At 43.6% G+C, this 23,333-nt stretch overlaps 2 protein-coding genes across 5 annotated transcripts; one reads left to right on the top strand and one right to left on the bottom strand.

The window, feature by feature from the left end:
* Window positions 1-7,428: 7,428 nt before the first annotated feature.
* On the top strand, window positions 7,429-11,046 carry rps14 (ribosomal protein S14). 3 transcript variants are annotated; one of them, XM_038300706.1, is made up of 5 exons: window positions 7,429-7,579; window positions 8,302-8,452; window positions 8,524-8,685; window positions 8,755-8,831; window positions 10,935-11,046. In XM_038300706.1, the coding sequence occupies exons 2-5, from the start codon at window positions 8,304-8,306 to the stop codon at window positions 11,000-11,002; spliced, it is 456 nt and encodes a 151-aa protein (XP_038156634.1). In that variant the 5' UTR covers window positions 7,429-7,579; window positions 8,302-8,303; the 3' UTR covers window positions 11,003-11,046. The 3 variants fall into 3 exon arrangements, with proteins under 3 accessions (XP_038156634.1, XP_038156635.1, XP_038156636.1); XM_038300707.1 differs by having other exon boundaries at window positions 7,434-7,579; window positions 8,299-8,452; XM_038300708.1 differs by lacking the exon at window positions 7,429-7,579 and adding an exon at window positions 7,623-7,644.
* A 1,705-nt stretch (window positions 11,047-12,751) lies between these two features.
* On the bottom strand, window positions 12,752-22,929 carry chm (CHM Rab escort protein). Of its 2 annotated transcripts, XM_038300705.1 has the most exons (18): window positions 22,811-22,929; window positions 20,851-20,917; window positions 20,587-20,659; window positions 20,389-20,513; window positions 20,195-20,289; window positions 20,070-20,113; window positions 19,847-19,993; window positions 19,271-19,387; window positions 19,077-19,188; window positions 18,714-18,936; window positions 17,755-17,832; window positions 15,543-15,650; window positions 15,396-15,459; window positions 14,808-14,904; window positions 14,289-14,387; window positions 13,551-13,696; window positions 13,220-13,390; window positions 12,752-13,186 (listed from the first exon to the last, which is right to left on the bottom strand). In XM_038300705.1, the coding sequence occupies exons 1-18, from the start codon at window positions 22,893-22,895 to the stop codon at window positions 13,115-13,117; spliced, it is 1,923 nt and encodes a 640-aa protein (XP_038156633.1). In that variant the 5' UTR covers window positions 22,896-22,929; the 3' UTR covers window positions 12,752-13,114. The 2 variants fall into 2 exon arrangements, with proteins under 2 accessions (XP_038156633.1, XP_038156632.1); XM_038300704.1 differs by having other exon boundaries at window positions 12,752-13,390.
* Window positions 22,930-23,333: the final 404 nt, after the last annotated feature.

The following is a 23,333-nucleotide window of genomic DNA, read 5'->3' as shown; positions in this document are numbered from 1 at the left end:
GGAACGACATGAAGTAGAGCAGAACTACAAAAGGAGAGGGAACTATTTCACACATTCTACCGTTAAAACCCGGGTTCATTAGCAGGTAACCCTCCAGACTCAGAGACCCCGAAGTAAAATCCAGTAGAATCAATGACTTACAGAAGTCCAGCAGCTGGGATTTTAATCTGAGTGCTGCTGATCTGTTCCTGCCCTCAGAGGTTCTTTAGAGAACAACTAGGAACCCAACAGACAGCTCAAGGAAGAGGTTAAGGTCTAGAATGTCTCCCAGACTTCTGATCCATTCATCATCTGAACATGGAGATGGACCAACTGCAGAGACACCAGGACATGGAGGACCAACTATGATGGATGAGGAGAGCATAGATCAGAGAAGAAGAGCAGTGTGGAAGTTCCGGTGGAGCTGCAAGAATCAGGAGAATCTACAACTAGGACAACGTTTCACTAATCTGGTCTCAGTGGTCAAAGTCCCGCTTGAAAGAAAATCAAACAAAGCAGCCATGAGGACCAAATAGTTCTGATCACAGGAGACCAGAACAGAACTTTTGGTTCTACATGTAAACACTGTGTGGAAGAAGACTGTGAACGCACCCATGTGGAAGCATGGTGGTGGCAGTATCTTGCTGTGGGAGGTGTTCCATTTCCTTCAACAGGATCGCCACCTTAAACAGCTCAGATTACACCATCATAGTTTGGAATGCCCTAGTTAAAGTCCAGGCTTAGATCGGACCAAGATACATCAAAACAGACGTTCAGTGATCTTCTCCTTCCAGCTGAAGGAGGTTCTACATAGTTCTGACTCCAGCTTCTTCTGCTCTACAGTCATGTCCTTCACATTCAATCCAAATAAAATCCATTCAGGTTTGTGGTTCGGCCGTTTGTACCAGGTTGGACCAGGTTGGACCGGGTTGGACAGAGAAATGATTTGAGTTCTGCTGCAGGTTCTGAGCACGTTTGTTTCAAACTGAAATAAAAATCAAACATCCTTAAACCTCAACATGAGAATAATTTGGGTCATAATACTACACGTTGAAATGGATCAGAACCCGCCTCAAGACCATCTAGACCTGTTGATTTGAAGATAGACTTGGCTGGTAGGTCTGTAAGTACAGGTTCTTGTCTGTGGGTCCAAACAGTTCGAGGTTCAACCCTAAAACATTAAGAGTTCTGAAATTAACCACTTCCTGCATCAAAACCAGAACACTTCCTGGTTCTGATGTTGGATTGCGGTGTCTATAAAGGCGTCCTTAGACATAACCCTGTATCGGACTCCATTGGACTCCTGTTGGGTTTGTTCTGAAGTTTTTTTAAGATTCTTTTTTCAAGCTGAGCTGGAGGATGAACTCGGTATGTCAGCAGCTCCGTCCGGGCGTCTCTGTGGGCCTGAGATGTTTGGAGGTTCTGATGGACCTTCTGCATGGACAGCTCCTATTCTTCCTCTTCGGTGACGATGTTCTGTACAGACTTTCTGCATGCTGGACTCAGTGTTTAGTGTTTGGGCTTCAGGCGCCGCTGCGTTCCGCACATTCACGGCTGGCGGACTCTCTGTCTCCAAGGTTTAGCCCTGTTAGCATTCCTCATTGGGAGCTAAGGGCCCGTTAGCCTTGACCTAATGAAACGCAGGCGGAGCCAACTTTGATATTCTGCCACTTTTGAGCCGTTGTGTTAGTCTCTGAAGCTTTAAGGAGCTTTTTACCGTCAGGAGAATGTAGAACTTTGTACAATCAGATTCTTACCATGATGATGATATTAATATTCCCCATTTATGGCTTCTGTATATTTAAAAGCTTTTTAATGTTGGGATCAGACGTCCTTCCAGTGCTGTGAGCTGCTATGAGCTTTCTGATCTCATGATGCGATTTGATGTTAGCAGCTGCTGAATGTTTTGACTCTGCTGCTCTTCGGTTTGCTCCACATTAATTTGGGGAATGCCTGGAGTCCAGGTGGAGGAGACAGACCGCCTGGGTGTGGGCAATCCTTAGGGCGGAGCCTCTACAGGCTGTTTAGGCCACACTCACTGCCTCAGGATCTGCATAAAGCTGATCTAGAACCTTTGGTTAGGGTTCTTGAAATATCCCAAATAGATTCAGTGGCGCCACCAGGGCATTGCACAGGATGGCCATGGCCACTGGCCACCCCAAAAGTCACCCCACTAGCCAGCGTAAATTGTAGTAGCATCAGTTTAGCATTTCATCCCATTATGCACAATCAGCAATGTATCATTAAAAATCACGCAATAAACCAAGATATGAGTAAGTGATTACTTGCAGGTTTACCACAGTAGTAGATTCAAACCCTAATTATGACTTTTAGTTTCAGTTTGCCACCCCAAGATTTTTATTGGCCCCATTTGGCCCCCCTATGAGATGTTTCTGGAGGCGCCACTGAATAGATCCCCCCCTCGGTCTGCGGTGTCGCCCCAGCCTGGACTCCAGGTGGCACCACAGCGTTTTCTACAGCTTTCATTGGTTTCTACAGCTGCACCTTCACTCTAAACTCTTACGACACTTGAAAGTACTAATCTGTGGTGACCGATGCAAAAAAAATTCTCCCTGCAAATACCTGAGATGTCATTTTTTAGAGACGTTTAGTGTTTGATGCTTGAAGCTGAGTAAATTTCTGTCGTTCTTCTATAAAGAAAAGCTCTGCTGTTGTTCAGCTGCTGAACGAACCCAAAGCAGCGGAGCCGCTGGAACACAGACACCTTCAGGATCTGGACTCGTACGGGTGGGAGGTTCATGATGTGGGACCTCACCCGCAGCTCTGCAGACGGCAGCCGGTTGGGAAGCAGGAGGATGGTGTGACTCCACCTCACAGGAAGAAGCTTTACCTTCAGGCTTCCTGCTGGTTGTTTACATCCAACAAACTGTTCAGAATGAATCAGTGACGCTGCTGAATGTGCTCTGGTTTAAGGTCTGACCCAAAGAGACTCAGTCCTCCTGTTTTTTTGTCAGCTGTTGCTCCGAGGAACCAATCAGATGCTCAATAAGCCCTCACATCCTCAGCTTTTCTACTATGGTGATATTGTAGTGTATGGTGTTATCTGGACTTCTGCTGCATGCTCGGTGTGTAACTGGGAGTCTGAGGGTGAGAGTGTGTTTCTAAATGGTTTCTTTTGTAGCTTTTGGAGTCATTTCTTCTTCTGCATTGTGTTCAGTATGATTCTGTAAATAAACCAAGATGGTCAAACTCTGTTTTCTGATTGGTCTCTTTTTCAGGACAATAAGAGGTGTGCATCTAGTCGCCCCACCTCAGCCATAGCTGCAGATGTTTGACCTTTAAACCAGCTTCGGTGATGGGGTTAGGGAGCATGAGAAGACATCTGAGGTGGAGAAATCAGAAGATTTCAGACCCAACATAAAGTTGTTTATGCCATAGATGATTAAATGTAAGGAAAAGGAAAATACAGATTTAAAATAATAAAGAAATAAAGGAGATCCACCTTCTGGATGGTTTACAATCCAAAAGGTACTGAGCTCTGAAGCATTGGACCAGCTGCAGCACATGCTGGGTGGCCTCCACTTCCAGACGATGTTGCTCATTAGACGGGGTAAATTTCAGAAGGCGGCATAGATGAGAGGGTGTATGGCCAATCACAACTGTAGAAACAAACACAATTTGGCAGCTGCTGTGTTTCTGTTAAATTTAAAGCCAATGCCAGTTTATTTGTGCAGCACCTTTCAATTCAAAGACAATCCAAAATGCTTTACATAAAATAAACAGAAAAAATAAAAGGAAATGAAGATAAGAACACAATAAAAGCAGGTAGTAAAACCAATGAAACAGTTGGACTACAACCTTAAACTAATGATATCTCAGTTAATAGTTTAACTTCAAAAGTCAAAGGCAGTTCTAAACAAATGGGTTTTTAGGTTGACTTCAAGAACTCAGGCTTTCAGCACCTTTACAGTCTTTGGGAGTTTGTTCCAGATCAGTGGAGCATAGGAACTAAATGCTGCTCCTCCATGTTTGGCTCTAGTTCTGGGTGGACAGAGTAGCCTGGAACAGAATAATCGGTTATGTATTGAGGTGCTGATCCATTCAAAGATTTATAGACTAACAGAAGGATTTTAAAGTGTATTCTCTGAGATACAGAGAGCCAGTGGAAGGACTTCAGAACCAGGTTGATGTGCTCTACTTTATTAATGAGAACATTTAGAGCAGCATTTTTGATCAGCTGCAGCTGTTTGATAGACTTTTTTGGCAAACTTATGAAGACACTGTTGCAGTAATTAATTCTACTAAAGATAAATGAATGAATAGGTTTCTCTAAATCCTGCTTCAACATTAGTCATTTAATCCTGGAAATGTTCCTCAGGTGATAAAAGGCTGGCTTAGTAACTGCCTTTATGTCCATTAGGGCACCAAGATTTTGGCCATCCTGTTAACGTAGGTATACTTAGAAATAAAGGAGCAGACAAAGTAGCTAATAAAATCTAAACTAAAACTAATATTATAAATATACTGTATGAGAAAGCAGAAGCCAAGAGAATAAAAGTAATTTGAAAAAAGAGGAATCAATGGCAGGATAGGTGGGACAATGATATAATTGGAGGGGATTATTATAGTGTGTAGAAATCTACACATGCAAAGGATGTGACTAGAAAGAGAAGAGAATAGTTTGCCCATATTAAGATTTGATCATACTGGGTTAAACAAAACATTTTTAGATGAGGTAAAAGTCAAATTGATGAATGTTTAGTATGTAAAATATGAGCAATTGTAGAACATGTATTATTACTGTGTAGGAAACATGAAGAAGAAAGTATGAGATTAAAACAAAAGATGAGCCAGGGAGGGAGATGAATCTTAGAAGTTTAGCAGGAACAACAGGAGAGGAGATTCAAGAAAAACAAAAATATAGAAATATATCATAAGATTTAGTTAGAATTAGATATTGCAGTTTTTTTAACTTCTAATTTGAAGTGATCCTCGCCTATTTTGCATACCCAAATGGAAAAGAAATAATTTAGGAACTGTAAGCCCAAATTACATGTGTTATACATAATTTAAAAGTTAACACATTCTAGTTTCTGATTATATAAATGAAAATCAGGTGAGTAAAACACAGCTCAAGCTGCATCAGTTCAAACATGACTCTTGAAAATGGGAGGTATTTTTTGAACAGCAGCAATAAAGTCATGCTTGAGAATATGCATGTCTTATTGTATTACATTTGTTCTACAACCAGAAATTCAGAAAATATCAGACCTCTAGCAGGGGTTTAGGAAATTTGGGGCCCTAGGCAAAAACAGGCGTGGGGCCCGCTGAATTGACCCATTATAGAGATACAGAGATGTTAATAGAATAGACATCCATTCTCCAGGTTTTGTCCCTCTCTTCTTGTCCCTTTTCTTGTTTTCCTCTCTGTGTTTTGTACTCAGCTGACTTTTAATAGTGTCTCAAAAGGAATGGAAGATTTTTTCCAATCACTAAGCTCACTTAGCCGATTGCGCCTTCATGCATTTTCCAAAGAGCCGACGGCAAATGTAAATAACAGTCCTTTTTTTCCGCTGTAGACAATCGATGATCTGCTTATCTGTTCTCCATTTTCATTTGGATGAAATAATAGCTGCATGAATCATGACAGCAGACAAGATAGAGGAGAGCAGGAGGCGGGGTTACCAATCTACTTGCTCTGGAGAGCAGAGTTCGCTGCTTTTATATGTTGTGTGTATCAAGTCTCCACTAACAGAAAAAAAGTCGCTAGATTTGGCACTAGGTGCTTTTCTGGAATAAAAGCACTAGAGGGGTCTGAAAAGTTGCTAAATACAGCGACAAAAGCATTAAGTTAGCAACACTGCGCTTTGCATTGTTTGTTTTCAACTGGTTTGCTGCTGTCTGTTTGGACCTTTCTGAACATTTGTAGCAAATGGACTGATCCAATGTGGTGGACACTGAAGGGGGGCAGAGACACACTTAATATTATAGTTTCATTATAGTATATTTGTGCACATAATTAATGTGCACAAATATACATTAAAAATATATGTTTATGGGGTCCCCAGGAACTTGAGGCCCTAGGCAACTGCCTAGTATTGCCTAATGGTAAATCCCCCCCTGACCTCTAGCTATAACAGTTCCAGAGCTGTGGGGCTTTGAACTTTTGGTGTCACCAGCGTCTCCAAATTGTGCCAAATGGTTTTACTCAGCTATTTTACCCATGGAATAAAACTGAATCATTTCGGCGGTCACCAAACATTTATGAGGCATTTTTGTGAAAAAAGTATTTTTTTTTTCAGAGTTGACCAGATGTCCTCTTTTTCCCGGACATGTCCTACTTTTCATACCTAAAAAAAAATGTCCGGGGGGGATTTTGGTCGACTACAGTGCAGCACGTAGTGGAAACACACCGGGCACTAGAGCCGATCCGTCAGCTCCAGGAACCCCAGCGGACGGAGACAGGAAGCCAGCGGAGGCAACAGAGGTCGGGTGCAGCTATCTGTGTTCAGAGCATTTAGAGTCAGTGTTATTTTTCTCGGCGTGACATCATCGGATCTGTCGCTTTGAGACATCTGATTGGCGGTTGCATTTCACTGCGTAGAGAGTAGCTACATAATTGGAGGAGAGACACACAGCAGCACCCAGTGAATATTAACCAGCAGCTACTTTGATGTTTAAGTAAAAGTTAGGAGACGGGTTGGTTAAAATAATTAGAGATGCCACCGAAAAATCTGTTTGTTAGACATACAGAGCTGTTTCAACTAAAAAGGGCAACAGATTATAAGTTTAAACAAGCTGCTATAACGCAAGAAGCTTGAGAAAACAGCTCTTTCCTCTTTAAAAAAATCTAGGCTTCTCAGAGGACCATCACTCCCAACTACAGCTTACAATGAACATGTTTTCTTATTGATCAGACAGAATCAGACTGCAGAGCTTCTACATATCTTGTTTCTGGAATCATCATATTAGTAAATGGGTTGATCAATATTTTTAAACAGAACACAGAGAGAAGCAGGGAGAGCTAAAGATTAAAAGGTGAAAACAAGATTTTACCACAAATTTTGCAAGGAAAAAATATGCTGTGCTATATTTAAAATGCAGCATATCGATGTTTTTTTCTGTATGGAATTGAAATTGTACTTTTAGGGATGCAGATATCAGTTCCTGCATTGGAATTAGCTGTTATTAATATATTTTTTTTATGCATTGATGTTTTTGGGCCCTATATTTGTAATGCACTAAAAGGGATCTCTATAACATCTATAAATATAAATATCAGTGTGTTGTGGTCTTGTGTCCTCAAAAATAGGAAAGCATTAAATAAATACATTCTTGGAAAATTAGCCTAATGAAAGTGTAACCGTAGGTCCATTAGCCTACTCCCAAGTGTCTCCACCAACTTTCATCACAGAGCTACAGGCTGACCAGCCCCGGAGCTGATGGCTCGGTTCGATATAAATAAATCATGTTACATCCTCCGGTATGATAACGTTATGCATCAAAAAGTGAATGCGCTGCTGTTCTGCTGAAAGTCCAGCAGGGGGCAGCACCGGCGGCAGCAGGAAGTCCTTATTTCTGTTTCCGGTAACGAAGCTTCCTTCCTTTCTGTTTGAGCTCACTAAAGAGACACTGTAAGGTGAGTCCAGCCGAGGAAAACATCCTCTTTAATCTTTCTACCGGGTCACCATCCGAACATCTAAGGTGTGTTTTATGAAGGAGTAATGATTTTAGGGGCCAGCTGGGTCTGAATTGTGTTTCTGTAATTTTTTGAAGGTTCGTTTCTCCCAGTTTTCCCCTAATGTTTTTCGACTGCGACGTGTCGCCATGTTAGCTGGGCGTCCAGATGAAGATGGAGGCCATTCAAATGTTTATAGACATTATAGCAGTGTTGTTTTAGACATTATAGAACAGTGATAATTTTTTTTGTTTTTGTTTGGAATCTTTAGCGGGACAGAAATGTTCGGTCTTATCATCGGTGTCTGCAGGAAGCTAACGTTAGCATAGCCTCTGAGTTCTGAAGCAGCTAATTTTAAGGTAAACATGAATGAACCTTCCACAGGACGGAGCCACCCGGTGACAGGTGGTTCTGGTTCTGAACTGCTTCAGGTAGCAGTTTGGACCTCCATGTGTGCTTCTATTATCGGGCAGCAGTTTAAGCTCAGTTCTGATTAAATCTCCACCAGCTTCATCATCCTCATGAAGATCATGGAGCATCTTGGACGCTCCAATCATATACTTAGTGACTCCCTGCTCTGACCCCATCAGGCCACCGTCTTTTTTCCTCCTGATGTTTAGTCACTGTTTGGGTTCTGATGCAGTTTCTGCTGCTGCTTAATGTCCTGCTTTGCTCCTCAGCAGACATGGCTCCTCGTAAAGGGAAGGAGAAGAAGGAGGAGCAGGTGATCAGCCTGGGTCCCCAGGTGGCCGAAGGAGAGAATGTGTTTGGCGTCTGCCACATTTTCGCATCCTTCAACGACACCTTCGTCCACGTCACAGACCTCTCCGGGAAGTAAGTCTGCCACCGATGCTGCTCCTGACTGCCACTCGCCCGGTCCAGTTCTGATGGGTCTGTGTTTCCAGGGAGACGATCTGCCGTGTGACAGGTGGGATGAAGGTGAAGGCCGACAGAGATGAGTCGTCTCCCTACGCCGCCATGTTGGCAGCGCAGGACGTGGCGCAGCGCTGCAAGGAGCTGGGCATCACGGCGCTGCACATCAAGCTGCGGGCCACCGGAGGGAACAGGTAGACATGCGGTTCTGAAGGTCCGGGTTTGATAGGAGGCCGTGGTTCTGATCATTGTGTCTGTTTCAGGACAAAGACTCCTGGACCCGGAGCTCAGTCTGCGCTCAGAGCTCTGGCCCGGTCCGGCATGAAGATCGGACGCATCGGTAGGTTCCTGTTGGAGTTGTGGGGGGGTTTGGGTCGGGCTGGTGAAGGACACATCTGAGGGGTTCTGTTGAATATGGAGGCAGAATCCAGTTGGTATTATGGGATGTTCTCGTTCCACTGGGTCAAATATCCAGTGGCCTTGGGTCTCAACAGGAGGCCAGTTTGATCCGGTTCTCAGCACTGGGTCTGATAGTGCTGAGGTCATAGGTCCATTTGGACCATGGCTGCTTCTATAACCCGCAAATCTGTGCCAAATAGAAAGGCGATCAACTGTTGGTTCCACCCATCGGAACAGACTGATGAGGGAAATGCCATCATTTAAAAACTGTTCTGTTCAAATTGACTCAACTGCTGGGGCAGATGTTAAGGTACCGACCCACTACACCAGACTAGGTCTGTTTTATTCTGAGACCAGAACGCTCATCGGCACTCGGTACCAGAACCCCACAGCAGCTGATGATGGAGCTTTAAAATGGAAATAAAACTGTTAGCCAAAAAAAAATGTAATTTACTGGATTGTCTCCCATTATTATATTATAAATGTGGTAATGAAGCATTTTTATCATCATTAAGCAGGACGCTGCCATGTTGCAGTGCTCCAAACGCTGATGTCTCCTGGTTGGTTGATGTTTCAGCCAGCAGTCGAATAAAATCATTGATGAAATCTTGGTTTGATGGGAACGAAGCTGAAAGGAGACTAGAGCATCTACATCACTTTGCTTACATTTCTGAGCCTGCTGGGCGTCTGAGAGAAGAGGAAGCTGTTAGGATGTTGAGCAGAACACCAGAGTCTGGAGAGCTAGTAGCTAAAGCTGCTCAGGATGATATTAATTTCACCACCTATAAGTCGGGTTCTACTGACCATCAAAATCTGACAGTGGGTCAGCGGCAGCAATAAAGCGCCATCACCAAACATCCGTCAGTAGAGCTTAGTTCTCAGTTTATCACCGTTTTTAGAACTCAAGCAGCAGCCATCAGGATGTACACATCTCTGCAGCTCAGGGTCCCTCAGCCACAGGAACCACGTCGGGTCAAAACCTCCAGAGAAATATTCTCTCTTACCGTGATCCACGACGGGCAGGATATCTTAAGGTCTCTGTTCTCCCTCGCCATCCTGCGGCTTTATTCTTGGACTGTCCTGTAGCTCCATGTTCCTCTCTCAGGTCCTTCAGGGACAGCATGGCTAACTCTGTTTCCACCTCGGCTCAGATTTAAATGTCCATAAAGCCAAACTCTCCGCGCTCACTGAATAAGGCTGAGAGTCAGAACATCTCCACAGATTCCTCTTCTCTCCTCACAGACTCAGAAGCAAAGTGGTTTATACGCTCTAGTCCTTTCAGTTGTGTCTGACCTCCATTCTCCAGTGATTTACGGCTGTATGGTAGCGGCGATATATAAAATATTCGACTTCTGGCTGAGGCATCAACCCACGCTGTGACTACAGTGTTTGAAGTATTGCGACATGGCAGCGCACTGCTTAGAGATGATACAAATGCTACATCTTTATATATTTTAGAGGAGCCAGTAATGATTACTTTGTACATTTATTTAATCTGTATTGTTTTCAATTAATCGATTAATAATTTGATGTTTTGCTAATTTAAACCTGGTCAAACTAAAACCTTTCCACTTTAGTTCTGGGTAGAGCATATTAGACGTTAGAAATGTTTTTAACAATTTAGATACCAGTACAGGTTCTATACTCCAGTTAACTATTAATTACTATTTAGTTGCAGATTATTTCAGTAATCAAATAATCTGATAGTTTCAGCCCTAATATTTTTCATTTGATAATGGGAAAACAATCTGCTAAAATAGTTTTGTTAGCTGTTTCATTTCTACTTTAATGGCTGGTTCTGATGGGCCGCTAGAACAGGTTCAGAACCATGGGCAGCTACTAAATGGGTCAGAGGAACCGGACCTTTCAGTTGGATCTTCATAGATCAGCTTTGTGTGGAAATGCTGCAGGTTCTAGAACATCCATCTCTAGACTAGCAGGTCCAGAACCAGTGGTCCAAAGCAGGAGGTTTTCTGGTTCTGGGCCTTGAAGCTGCAGTCTGGTTCTGTTGGTCTGATCGTGTTCTGTTTCTTCTTGTGTTCAGAGGACGTCACTCCGATCCCATCGGACTCCACCAGGAGGAAGGGCGGTCGCCGTGGTCGCCGTCTGTAAAGAGCTGTTTGATTTTCACAATAAAAGCCTCAGTTTGAACCCGAGTCTGTCTTTGTGTTAAATGGGTCAGCAGAACCACAGCCCATTGAAAACTGTCTAGAGGTTCAGAATTATAGATCTGTTGGGTTTTAAAGCCTTAAATATTTAATCCACATGTTGACAATTCTGGGCTGTGGTCCAGAACCAGCGCTGGTACTGACTTTATCAGCTATGCTGAGAGCATCTTCTGTTAGAGAGCAGACCTTTGATCTTACCCCCAGATTCCACATCTTGTCACTGCTCTGCTAACTTGCAAAATCATCAATGAGAATTGCTCAGCATCCACCATTACTTCTCCACACCTCACCGGCTATGAACATCTTCACCGTCAAAATACAGAGTCAAGCTATTTTTTGCTCCACTCCAATCTGTTGGAAGCTGGCGGGGTCAAAATCTGTAATTGCAATCACACCAACCGGGAAAAAGAATGAAGATCAGATTTGTCAAATTAATTTGGTAACCACAAATTGGAGCATAATTCTGATGTTACAAAAGCCTAACAGTTTAAATTATTGGATGCAGAATATCGGTACTTCAATGTACCAGGAAGCACATTTCTCATCTCTATCAAAATATTTATTTTATACAGAGGTGTTGGTGGGTTATTGATGCATTTTAAAGCTTTTCGTCAAAACCAAACTATTGGTCAGAATACTGACACCTGCTGGACCTTCATACGCTGATATTTTTAGATGCAGCCAATAAATGTAAACTTATCTTTACGTGAAAACTTAGGGGAACGTGAATGAGGATGCTTGTGGACCAGTATTTTAAATCATTTTTTAAACAAGGTAAAAACAAAACTGTCAATTTGAAATCAACTTTAATTCAGATAAATTGAGTGATAACTGAGAGGAAACGCAAAGGCTGAAACTTTCCTATTTAAGTCTTCAAAATTATAGATAATTTTAATAAACCACAAAAGAGGACTTGTTCTTTTTTTAAGCAGATGTTCTTAAACATAGTTTAGTGTCTCAGTCAGTTTTAAACAACTGTATCACATGGCTTTCTTGAAACAACACCATAGTGTTTTACTCTATGGGCTCCATGCATCAGTGTTGCTGGACCCGTCACTACTGAGAGGCTTAAACGTTTCATCAAATCCAGTCACAACTTCAAAAGAAACTTCTTATTGCAGGCATGGCTGAAGAGATGCTGAGTTTGGAAGTAGAGAATAAACCAATTTTGCATTATGCTAATTATCCCTATTGCAAAGATCCACAACGAAAAGGAAACGTTTGAGCAGAAACTAGTTTTTCTCCTATGAATTAAAAAAAAAATAATCACTATTAAGGAACCATGGAGGCTTTAGGCTTTGTTTTGCACAGGCGTTCTGCAGCTAAGCAGGGCGCATGTGGAGGATGTGAGATTTTGGTGTTAGACGGAACAGCTTGAACCGTGCGTTTCCGGGCCGGTCCAGAACCCACTGCTACCAGTAATGGTTTTCAGTGAACCTGCTTTATTCATCAGGGATGAATCCTGGGTTCCCTTTAACAGATGACGCTCAGAAATAATCGAATTTGCCTTCAGAAGATTGAAAAAAAAAAGACACTTTACCGTTTCCAGGGCGCTGAGGGGAAGATTCGAGGTTGGAACTAAACCTTTTCATGGCAAAATTCATTTAAAAAAATCAGTTTGACCTAATATGTAGAAATGTGCTTCATGAAATTCTTAAAAACGAGTTAAACAAATTTTTTTTAAAAACCTGAGAACATTGATGCTGATATAGGAACTTGGTTTATTTGTTACCTTATCATCCAAAGGCTAATTGTGTTTGGCCAAATACTGCTGAATGATCTGACATCGGTGGTGAAACCTGGATCAGAACCCAGCAGAACCAACAAGAACTGATGCTTACAGCAACAGAAAAACATTAACTGTCATCTACATAATCCAATAAAGAAAAAATACAGCATAAATAGAACCAAGGGTCCAAACGCAACAGAGTTCTGATGGGTCTCCTCCCAGAACCTTGAGTGGTGCAGTTCAGGCTGCAGTCAGCAGGTGGCAGCAGTGCAGCTGCTGCCTTCATGCCAAAGATCAGAGCAGAAAATAAAGTGGTGAAGGTTCATGTTACTCCTCAGGCTCCTGGTTCACTCCATTCTCCTCCTGGTCTCCTTTTTTCTCCTGAATCTCCTCCTGGTTTCCTTCCTTCTCTTGGTTCTCCTCCTGATTCTCCTCCTGGTTTCCTTCTTTCTCTTGGTTCTCCTCCTGGTTCCCTCCGTTCTCCACTGCTGTTCTGTCCTCTCCAGGGGACGCATTGTCTCCATCATAGATGATGTCTTCAGGGTTTGGAGCAGGAGGACAGAACTCCTCCTCTGGGAGGATCTTCTGGAAGATGGACTCGGCCTAAAAACAGAACAAACTTTCATTCTGGTTCCTGTAACCCAGGAACAAGCCTGACATCAAATATGACAACTCTGAATGCAGCAGGAACCGGTTTGAACCAGCAGGCGGTAACTGAACCAAACATCGGCCAGATTCTGTCCGGTGGAGCGGGACGGCTCACCTGTCTGATGGTGTGTTCGTGTCCCAGCGCTCCATCTGGACCAGAGCAGACGTACACGTTGGATGGTACGCGGTGACCTTCAACCTCTAGCGCTGACCCATCGGCCATGTTGAAGTACAGACACCAGAGGACAGAGGGACGACGGTCTGAGGACAGATGGACAGCATGAGGAGACATCTGGATCTGAACTCACTCAGACCAGAAGCAGCTGCTCCTGTTCTGGTTCCAGTGTGAGGCCATTTTATCTCTAAATAGACACACATTCTTTATAAACTAACCATTAATACACAGTTAAATAAAAAAAAAAAACTTCATTATTAAAATCAACTAAACAGCCTGTAGCCAACCCAGATAGGAGGACCTGGAAACAACATTTTAAGAGCTGGGAGCCAACCAGTAAGATCAGCCTGAGTCCAGATCAAAGGATTGGCCGCAGCAACTGGAGGAAACAGGAAGTTTGAAGGAAGCATCTCTAAAGGCATCATCATGACACGGTATTTCGATTAGTAATGGCATTAAAAATAAAAAGTTAGATAGAAAGGGGAGGATCTAATGGAGTATGAAGAGATCTATGATGGCAGATATTGATTAGTTCTACACTGATTAAAATGAAAACATCATAGACGTGAAGGCAGATGCTCTGGTAATGTTCTCGGTTCAGAAAGGGCTGAAACTCAATGGACACATGGTCTCCATTACATATAGCAAGATCAGAATGTGTGTGTGTGTGTGTGTTACCTTCCTCCTGAGGCTCTGTGGTTCTGAATATCCTGGTTACCACGGGCAACAGGTCCTCATGGGCGGAGCCAACCGACTGGCAGGTGAGATGGACCAAGTCTGGAAAGAGGAAACAGCTGATGATAGGATACTGGCAGCTGTCTCTAAGGTAACAGACGCGTTTAAGGTAACAGGCCCCCAGCTGTTGCTCACTAATCTGTTTCTTCATGTTCATCTTTTTCCTGATCTAACAAAGTCGCTGATACTTTAATGGTTCATTGATTCTGCTGATCGTTTGCTCTGGTCTGGACCTGCAGCTCCCGCCGGTTCAGTCTGAGTTGGACTTTTAGTCGACTTCTCTCTGAGGGGTTCTGTTCTTTCAGCTCTTTCTCCCTCAGGAGTTTGTTCAGCAGGCTCTGGTCGTTTTCACAGACCTGCATCATCTTCATTGCTGACTCATTCTAAACCCTTTCAGCAAAGGAAGCTTATTGGACCCTGAACCCTCTAACCAGAACCTTCAGAGGCTGCAGGTGAACTCACATGTTCCAGGGATGCAGGTCATGGTGGACGAGCTCAGCTCCACCATCTTCACTGAAGGACCTCCTGTTGTGGCGGGAGGAACCGTTACCATGGAGATCTGAGGAGACAGGATGAATGGTCCTGGATCAGCAGGAACAGAACAAACTCCGCCCACTTCCTGTTCCCTGATGCAGTCATTCCCAGCTGTGCTCCTGATGTCACCTGGAGGAACCTGAGCATCGTGTCTGCCACCTGCCCCAGGTCCAGAACCAAACATGAAGTCAGGGTCATGATTTTCTGCAGAGAAATTGGACCGGTTCTGAGGGCAGAACCAGGGCAGATCCTCTTACAGAGGTCAGCTGACAGGAAAGTTCTGTTCAAGTCCTCTGGGTTCAGAACCCACTGTGACTGAGTTACACATGCTAGGCAATGGGATGTTGATTAGCCAGTGATGTCATCACCATTTATACTAGACCCAGTTCAGATTAACCCATCTGGAGCCGCTTTAGAACCAGTTCTGGTTGCACTGGACCAGCGCTGCCTGTGACTCAACAGCTTTGCTTTCTGACATCACTTCATGCTGACCTCCAGCAATCGAGGCAGAGTTACCTGCTGGTCTGGGTCTGAGGGCAGAACCGAGGCGTCTGTGATGAGGACGGCCCGGCTCAGATACCTGGACACAGACCACACCATCAACATCGTCATCCCCAGTAATAAACCTAGGAGGAACGGTCCTCGCCATGTTTCTCTCCTCACCTGGGGGGTGTGGCTGTCGGCTTCCTGTCTGCGTCCAGGTAACTGTCCTCCAGAACCACATGGTTGCAGCTGATTCGCTGGCCTCGGCTGTCAATCACCGCCTTACACCTGCAATAGGAAGTGATGTCAGAGTGATGAAATCACTGATGGAGCACATGGGATAAACAGGTCATCCAGTAGGAACACCTGATCTATGGAGACATGAACTTTGACCTCTGACTCCACCTCCTCTTTTTTCTTCATCTCCTTCTGATCTTCTCGTGGTACACTCCCCCTCCTCTACTCGATGTGGGTCGGCTCGGTTCTGTTCTACTGCGTCTGCTTTTCATTAAAACAGGGAATCGTCTAAAACCGTCGCCACAGTCGAAATGACCCGGAAAGACGCAGCTACCTGGTTCAGACCGCTAGCTGTACCGCCAAAGGCTACAAGCTAAAAGGCTAAGCTAACACAAGGGATGTCAACATACTAAACTTTCAAACTCGATATCAACGCCTTGCAAAATATTAAAGAATAACAAGGGTTTAATTAATTTAAAGAGCAAATGATCCAGAATCTAGTTTTCGGCGTCCGTCTGAACCATTTTTAACGTCAATGTGGACTTGGTTTTAAGGCGACCTGTTTCGATGACTTCATATACCAGAAAGAAATAAAGACATCTGTCGGGGAAACTTAGGCGGGAACATGAATGTGGACTCTTCCTGCTCCAGGAAGTTGCAATCTTCGTTCAAATCCAAAATCCACTCACACTGAGCCTTGTTCTGGTTGTTTTTCTCTCCACTATCACCGTGTGCTTATCAGCAGGAGCAGATTCTTTAGAATGGGATCAGAGAATTCTTTTGGGTTAGATCCAGTCAGAACCTGACCCATTGTTGAGGACGAGGATCAAACTATGTCTGCTGGACTGAACCGACGAGTCTATGTTGAAATGTCTATCGATCTACAGACTGCAGCTGATGTCTGACTGGTTCTCTAACTCCAGCCAAGCATGGCCAGAGATGGCAAAAGTACTCACTTTCCGTACTTGAGTAAAATTACAGATACTTGACTTAAAAAATACTCTGGTAAAAGTGGAAGTACTGATTAAACTTCTTTACTCAAGTAAAAGTAACAAAGTACAGGCTTGTAAATTTACTTAAAGTATAACAGTAAAAGTAGAAACCACTTTTTTCATGCCGTTGCCTACATTTTAAATGGATGTCTGCCAATAGGACTAGATCTCCGTTGTGTTCATTTTCAATCATCTCGTCATCCATACTACTATGCTAACGCCACCGCCACCAAGCTGCAATGATTTGCCGGCAATGAATACCGCCGAATCTGTCGATTCATCTTGTAGTGGTGCGCCAAATGCAACGTAGATTCCCATCCAATTAGATTGAATTTGGTATTGATGACGTGAAAGATAATAACGGTAACTCCATTGAAATGATTCAAAACTAAAGTAACGAGCCAATTTTTTAAAATGTAAGGAGTAGAAAGTACAGATATTTGTGTAAAAATGTAAGGAGTAGAAGTAAAAAGTCGCCATAAAAATAAGTAGTAAAGTAAAGTAAAAATATCAGAAAAATCTACTTGAGTACAGTAACGTAGTATTTGTACTTTGTTACTTCCCATCTCTGAGCATGGCATCCTCTTTGTTTTTCTTTTGGACCTGAATCAGGATTATTCTGATGACCTGTGGCTCTGAGAAAGGAAACATGTCTTCTTCCCCAAGTCCTGATATATAAGTTTCATCATAAAAACGTCGGATCAAACTTCAGCTCAGGCTAGATAACTCCCCTGGCGCTTTTATTCTGACACTCTACTTCCTGTCCCTGGCAGATTCAAGGACACAGTGATAGATGCTAACAGTAACCATGACAACAGCAGCTGACTGAAGCCCTCCTCATCCATTACATCAAATTATCCTCCTCATTTCCTCCACATAAATTGAGTGTTTGGCCCATCATAAATTATCACCCAATCACGGCTCAGAAGGTCACATAAATTGGTTGTTACCATGGTGGCGTAGGCAGCCAATCAGAGCGCCAGAACTGCTATTATTTATTTAACCTTTAAAGGTGATGAAGAAGATAGACGAGGTGAAGTTCAGAGTTAATGACCTGTTATACGAGGACGCAGGACACCACGTATCACAGTGACTCAGAGACGCACAGAGACAGACTGAGACTTTCTCTGCTGACCGCCTAACCAGAGTGTAACCGTGGTTACCTGTTGGTGTCCTTGTCCACGATGAGACAGTGGACGGAGTGTCTGAGACAGTAGATCCCTCCAAACACGGCGCTCATCCTGAAACAACAGAAGGTTTACGTTAGAACACGGGTCGGTCCAGAAGGTTCTACTCATTCTACTGACTTCCAATCAAAACCCTCGGTCAGTGTATGTGTTCCGGACCTCAATCAGAAGGCCTGTTAAGATCATGCAGGGAAACTGATCCATTATTCTGGTTCTGAACCAGTGATTACCTTGAGCTTAATGAGAAGAACGGTCTGTCAGCTCTACTCTGGTTCCTAAGCATGTTCTAAAAGAACCTGGAAAACAGTTGATGTGAGGGTGAACAGAACCAAACTGCTATTTGGGGACGTGGACCTTTAGCAGAACTGACCTCCTCTATAACTCAGTCAGTTGTTCTCAGCCCCGCTAATCAGACTGGGCCATCAACAAGTTCTGACCCACTGCAGCCTCAGGCCTTACTGGCCTCTGACCAGGATGAAGAGCTCAAACAGTTAGCAGAACATCTTCATCTTCCAGGCAGACATTCATCTCCTCAGAGGCCGACAGCGTCAGCTAATATCCGCTCAGCATCATCATCTGATATGGAGAGGAGCCTTCGGCGACAGCATCCTCATCATCACTAATGTCTGCTGTTAATGAAGGAGCAGCTGACAGAGCAGCCAGTGGAGCTGCACAGAGCTTCTGGGTGAAGAGAAACTGAGCAGCAGTGCGTTGCAAACCTTAAGGTGGACTCACCTGACCGGTAAAACTAGGATAAAAGCCTCAGAGAAAGTTCTGAGGAGCAGAACCGGCCGAATAACACGGGAGATGCTGTTGGTGTTCATCAACAGTGGAAGCTTTGAGAGCAGAACTCAGAGAGGCTGCAGAACCTGCTGTAGGTGCACCACCAACCCAGCAGACAGAAATGCGTCTCCATAGCAACGGCTGGTTCTCACCTGCAGAAGCACTGGGGGATCTCTCCAAGGCCGTACACAGGAAACAGGAAGGGAGTGTTGCCATAGCGACCCAGACACCGAAGGAAGTGACGTGTGGAGGCAAGTCCCTCCTCTGTGGGTGTGTCTTCCGTTACCATGGCGATAGAATGAAGCAGGAAGTGTTGCAGGCTTTCACCGAGCTGTTGGTCACGCAGGAATTCAGAATATGGCCGACCGCTGTAGGCTAAAAGTGGGAGGAAGGGGCTAGATTACCCATAATGCACCACTGTGTTTGCACCGTTTACATCCATGAAGAGGAGCTGAAGACGTCTGGATCTACAACATCCTGATGATGTCAGCAGAAGAACAGGGCAGGTGTCTCACCCGTCTGCTCCTCCGTCTCCTCCATACATGACGTCAGGAAGCGCATCAACTTCCTCTTCTCAACGACAGAGAGCTGGCGGCTCGCAAACACATCAGCCCGGCTGCAGGGAACCTGGAGGGGGAGACGAGTGAGAGAGAGACGGGTGAGAGAGAGACGGGTGGCAGATAAAAAACGTTAAACAAACTGTACGGACCTGCTCTATGTTGCCATGGCGATAGGTCAGTATCCTGGTCACGTTCTTGAACTCAGCGTAGCGACTCACGTTTGATTTGATGAGCAGATCGACCAAAGAGCCACGAGAAAACAGGAGCTTATGAAGAAGGAGAAACTCACTGTTAATTCTTCACATCATCATGAGACGCTCCTTCGACATCATCACCCCTACACGAGACGCTCCAGTAATATCATGACCCCTTCATCAGAGGCTCCTCTGACATCACCACCCCTACATCACAGGCTCCTGCTTACGGTGTAACCATGAGGTGTTTGATGTTGATGCTTATTACACTTTCTGTTGTGGCTGAATTTTAAAGTTTTTAAATAAAGTTAATTTAAACTCTGCACTATGGGCTGATGTCTAGGCATTCAGCATCGATTATTAATTTTTAAATGATATTGTTAGACCCCCAAGCTTCTGTGACATCATCATCAACATCCCCAGAATGATGAGGTCACAGACTCTTAACATCATCATCATCATGAAACTAATGGCTGATAAATAAGCTTTTACAGTTCTTTTAATGTTTTATGACAACATAGTTGTGTTTACCTTAGAGACCAGGTCGATGTTAAACCTGCGCCCCTCCTTTACCAGCTGAGCATGGCTGATCTTCTTTCTGATGGGCTCTGATTGGCTGGAAGGAGGCGAGGCCGGCGGCTGGTCAGCCTCAGGCTCCTCCTCTTCTGTCTCTGCAGGCTGTGATTGGTTAAGAACATTCAGTCAGATGATCAGACCGGATTAAAGCATCATCTTCATAGCCCCTCTTCCTCACCTCCTCTCCCTCTGCAGGTCCAGCATCCTCTTCTTCCTTTGAACCTGCAACATGTTTGCATCATCCTTGTTAGTGTGAAGGAAAACCAGCGTTTGGAACAATGAATGAATATTAACGAGGCAAACCTGCAGACTCGGTCTCTGACGACTCTTTAACTGCATCTTCACCTGCTGCTTTTTCTTCCTCTATGGTGTTTGGTTCATCAGCTTCCTCCTCCTCACTAAAAGAAATGCCAATCTAGTTTTTTATCTTTTACCAAATTATAGAAACCCTCCACAATCATCTCAGTCTGGTAGTAAAGAAGAAAGGCGGAGTTTACCTGGTGTAACTAAACACCTGCAGGTTAGTGATGGAGGCGGGTTCTGAATTTGAGAGGTGTATAAGCTCCTCCCCTTCCTCCACTAAACTCGACCAATCCTCGATCTTCTCAGGCTTAGACTCCTCCTACCAACACACACAGTCACAGGCCAGTGGGCAACAGGCTGATGACCAATAATCAATGATGATCAATAATCACCTTCTGCTCCTCAATCCAGGTGAGCAGGCCGTTAAAGGTGAAGCTGGCCCAGTTCGCTGCATAATGACTCCTCCTGGAAACACAAACAGGAAGACAAGCCTTTCACAATAAAAGCCTTCAAACATCTCATGCAATGACTCTGATCTCATGGATTTAAACTCCTGTCAATCAATAACTGATTAATCCAACATGAATTATGATCCTCTCAGTAGCAATCGTCATGTCTTACCCTTACAGGATCATCGCTGACAGATTAAAGCTCACCTGTCCAGGTGAAGAACCCTTTGTCCAACCCTCGAACAGGCAGCTGCTACCACCGACTCAGCAAGACCTGATTAATCAATAACCGATATCAATCAAAAGCTAAGAGCAGAAAACCAGGAGCATGCAGACAGATTCAATCTAAATTGTTTTTATTCTATGTTCCAGGAAGCATAACAAGAATAAAGCTTAATTTGTGAAGAGGAGATTGATTCAGATTTTTCATTTTCCATTAACCAAGAAGGACAAAAAACCTCTGCAGTTCTCCCCAATGTCCTAGTCCGGGGATCGGCAACCCGCCGCTCTTTAGCACCCCCCCTTACGGCTCTCTGGAGCTTTTCGAAAAAGTTTGTTTTAATATGGTGTGCAGGAGGTCGAACTAAAATGAATTATGTTTTCCAATGATGTAAACATTTGTATAATAAATCAATTTAAACTAAAATTCCTGCAGAGTCACTACCAGAGGACTTCATACTTGATGCCGAGCTCACAAAGTGACTTTATTTCTAATATTTAAACAAAATCCAAGGTTAACCAAATAATTAAAACTTTCTGGTCAACATTTTAGTAACTGGTTAGTGCAAATGTTTCAAATAAAACATGTTTAATTAAAAAAAATAATAATAATTTAAACAATAATTTGCATCATAGCCAATAAGATCAGAGGTCATAACTTGCAACCAGCGTGGCGCCATGCCAGGCAAACAAAGCGGTGGATGTGACTTGGACCATGGATCCCAAAGGGGAAAAAAAGAAGATAGCTGATGAGAAAAGAGGATTCAAAGAATGGATTCCTTTATCCTGTTTCTATAATTTCATCAATGCAACAAAACCTAAACCGCTTGGTGAGAGCGTTCACTGCTCCTCCATCACCTCATGCTACCATGTGACATTTGCTCCTGGATAAACATTTCATCATGAATGATTGCTATATATTTAAGACCACATAGTTCTTTTCTATAGTGGGATAATATACTTAGAGCCAGCGTATATAAGGCTTTTACATTTTTGCGGTTCCAGACAGATTTATTTATTTATTTTTTTGGTCCAATATGGCTCTTTGAGCAGTTTGGGTTGCTGACCCGTGTCCTAGTCCATGTAAAGGGCATAGTCACATGTGCAGCATTATAGGAAAAGTCTCTGCAGGTCTGCAGTTTTTCACATTATTTCTTTTTTTTCTAAATATTGGGCTAATTTACACTTTATACATACTACAAGAAAATTATAGAAACTTTGAACGATTAGATAAACGTTTATCTAGAGGATTTCTTAACATTTTCTGATAAATCAAATGTTTTTAAACTAAATAACTAATAACTTTAGTTATTAACTAAAGCCTGTTTAATGTGACTTCATCAATAGGAGTTTATAAAGTCCTGCATGTTCCAGGAACCCTAAAGCTGCTGCTGGTCCCAGTGTTTGCTTTCCAGTCCAAACCAGTACAACCAGTGTTGACATGATGGAGGCCCTACAGTGAGGGAAAAACAACACTGCTGACATGGAACCAAAGGGATGTTTAAGGAGAAAACTCTATAAAAATAACAACGGAAATTAAATAGATTATATAGGAAACTACAACAGGGTGGTCTGTGGTTCTGATCTGTTTCCAGAACTTAAACGGTATTCTGCTGAGGTTCTGGAGGATCTGGAACCGATCAGTGGTGTGATGATGGGGAGATGACCGTGAACACATCACAGCCTGAGCAGCAGCTAGCCTGGGTTAGCCTCCTGTCAGATGGAGAGCAGCTTTGACTCCATCAGGTTCATGTAAAAATCACAGTTCATCAGGCTAGCAGCTAACACGCTAGCAGCTAGCCCCATTGACTGTAACGGACAGACAAAGTCCAGCTCTGAATCTGGTTCAGGCTGGTTTAAACCGAATGTTTTGGACAGAGTCTGAACCACCGCACGTTCCTACACCCAATCCGAATCAGATGACATGATAATAATCCAGAGGAGGTACCTGTTCCCAGAATGACGATCTCAAAATCAGACGGCAGCTCCTCGGCAGCCATGTTGGCAGCAGGAACTGAGTCACGTGATCGCATGACCGTTTTTTTTTCTTCTTCTGGATTTCTGATCAAACATGTTCAGCAATAATATAGAAATATTCAGATATGTTTTTAAGACAGAAAACTAGATTGTAAAGATTCTAGGTCTGCCATTTTTCTGTTGATTTATATTTCACCTTTCAGATTAGAAAGGTCATCTCGGAACTGTAGGATAAAGTTCTCCCTCAAGATTCTCCCTCATCAGTCCAGTTCCCTGATCAGTCCAGTTACCTGTTCACTTATCAGTCCAGTTCCCTCATCAGTCTAGTCCCCTGATCAGTCCAGTTCCCTGTTCACTTATCAGTCCAGTTCCCTCATCAGTTGCTTCATCAGTCCAGTTTCCTCATCAGTCCAGTTCCCTGATCAGTCCAGTTCCCTGTTCCCTTATCAGTCCAGTTCCCTCATCAGTCCAGTTCCCTGTTCACTTATCAGTCC

Source organism: Cyprinodon tularosa, unplaced genomic scaffold (assembly GCF_016077235.1).
Source record: "Cyprinodon tularosa strain WSP-4 unplaced genomic scaffold, ASM1607723v1 ctg453, whole genome shotgun sequence".
Taxonomy (NCBI): domain Eukaryota; kingdom Metazoa; phylum Chordata; class Actinopteri; order Cyprinodontiformes; family Cyprinodontidae; genus Cyprinodon; species Cyprinodon tularosa.
The sequence above is the reverse complement of the archived record's forward strand: the minus strand, read 5'-3'. Positions and strand labels throughout refer to the sequence as shown.

Coding starts and splice junctions, on each gene's coding strand:
- rps14 (XM_038300706.1), top strand. CDS start 8,304: ATGGCTCCTCGTAAAGGGAAGGAGAAGAAGGAGGAGCAGGTGATCAGC. Junction 8,453..8,523: donor GTCACAGACCTCTCCGGGAA/GTAAGTCTGCCA, acceptor CTGTGTTTCCAG/GGAGACGATCTGCCGTGTGA. Junction 8,832..10,934: donor CATGAAGATCGGACGCATCG/GTAGGTTCCTGT, acceptor TCTTGTGTTCAG/AGGACGTCACTCCGATCCCA.
- chm (XM_038300704.1), bottom strand. CDS start 22,895: ATGCGATCACGTGACTCAGTTCCTGCTGCCAACATGGCTGCCGAGGAG. Junction 20,918..22,810: donor GATCGTCATTCTGGGAACAG/GTACCTCCTCTG, acceptor TTGATTAATCAG/GTCTTGCTGAGTCGGTGGTA. Junction 19,189..19,270: donor GCCATGGCAACATAGAGCAG/GTCCGTACAGTT, acceptor CTCCCCCTCCAG/GTTCCCTGCAGCCGGGCTGA.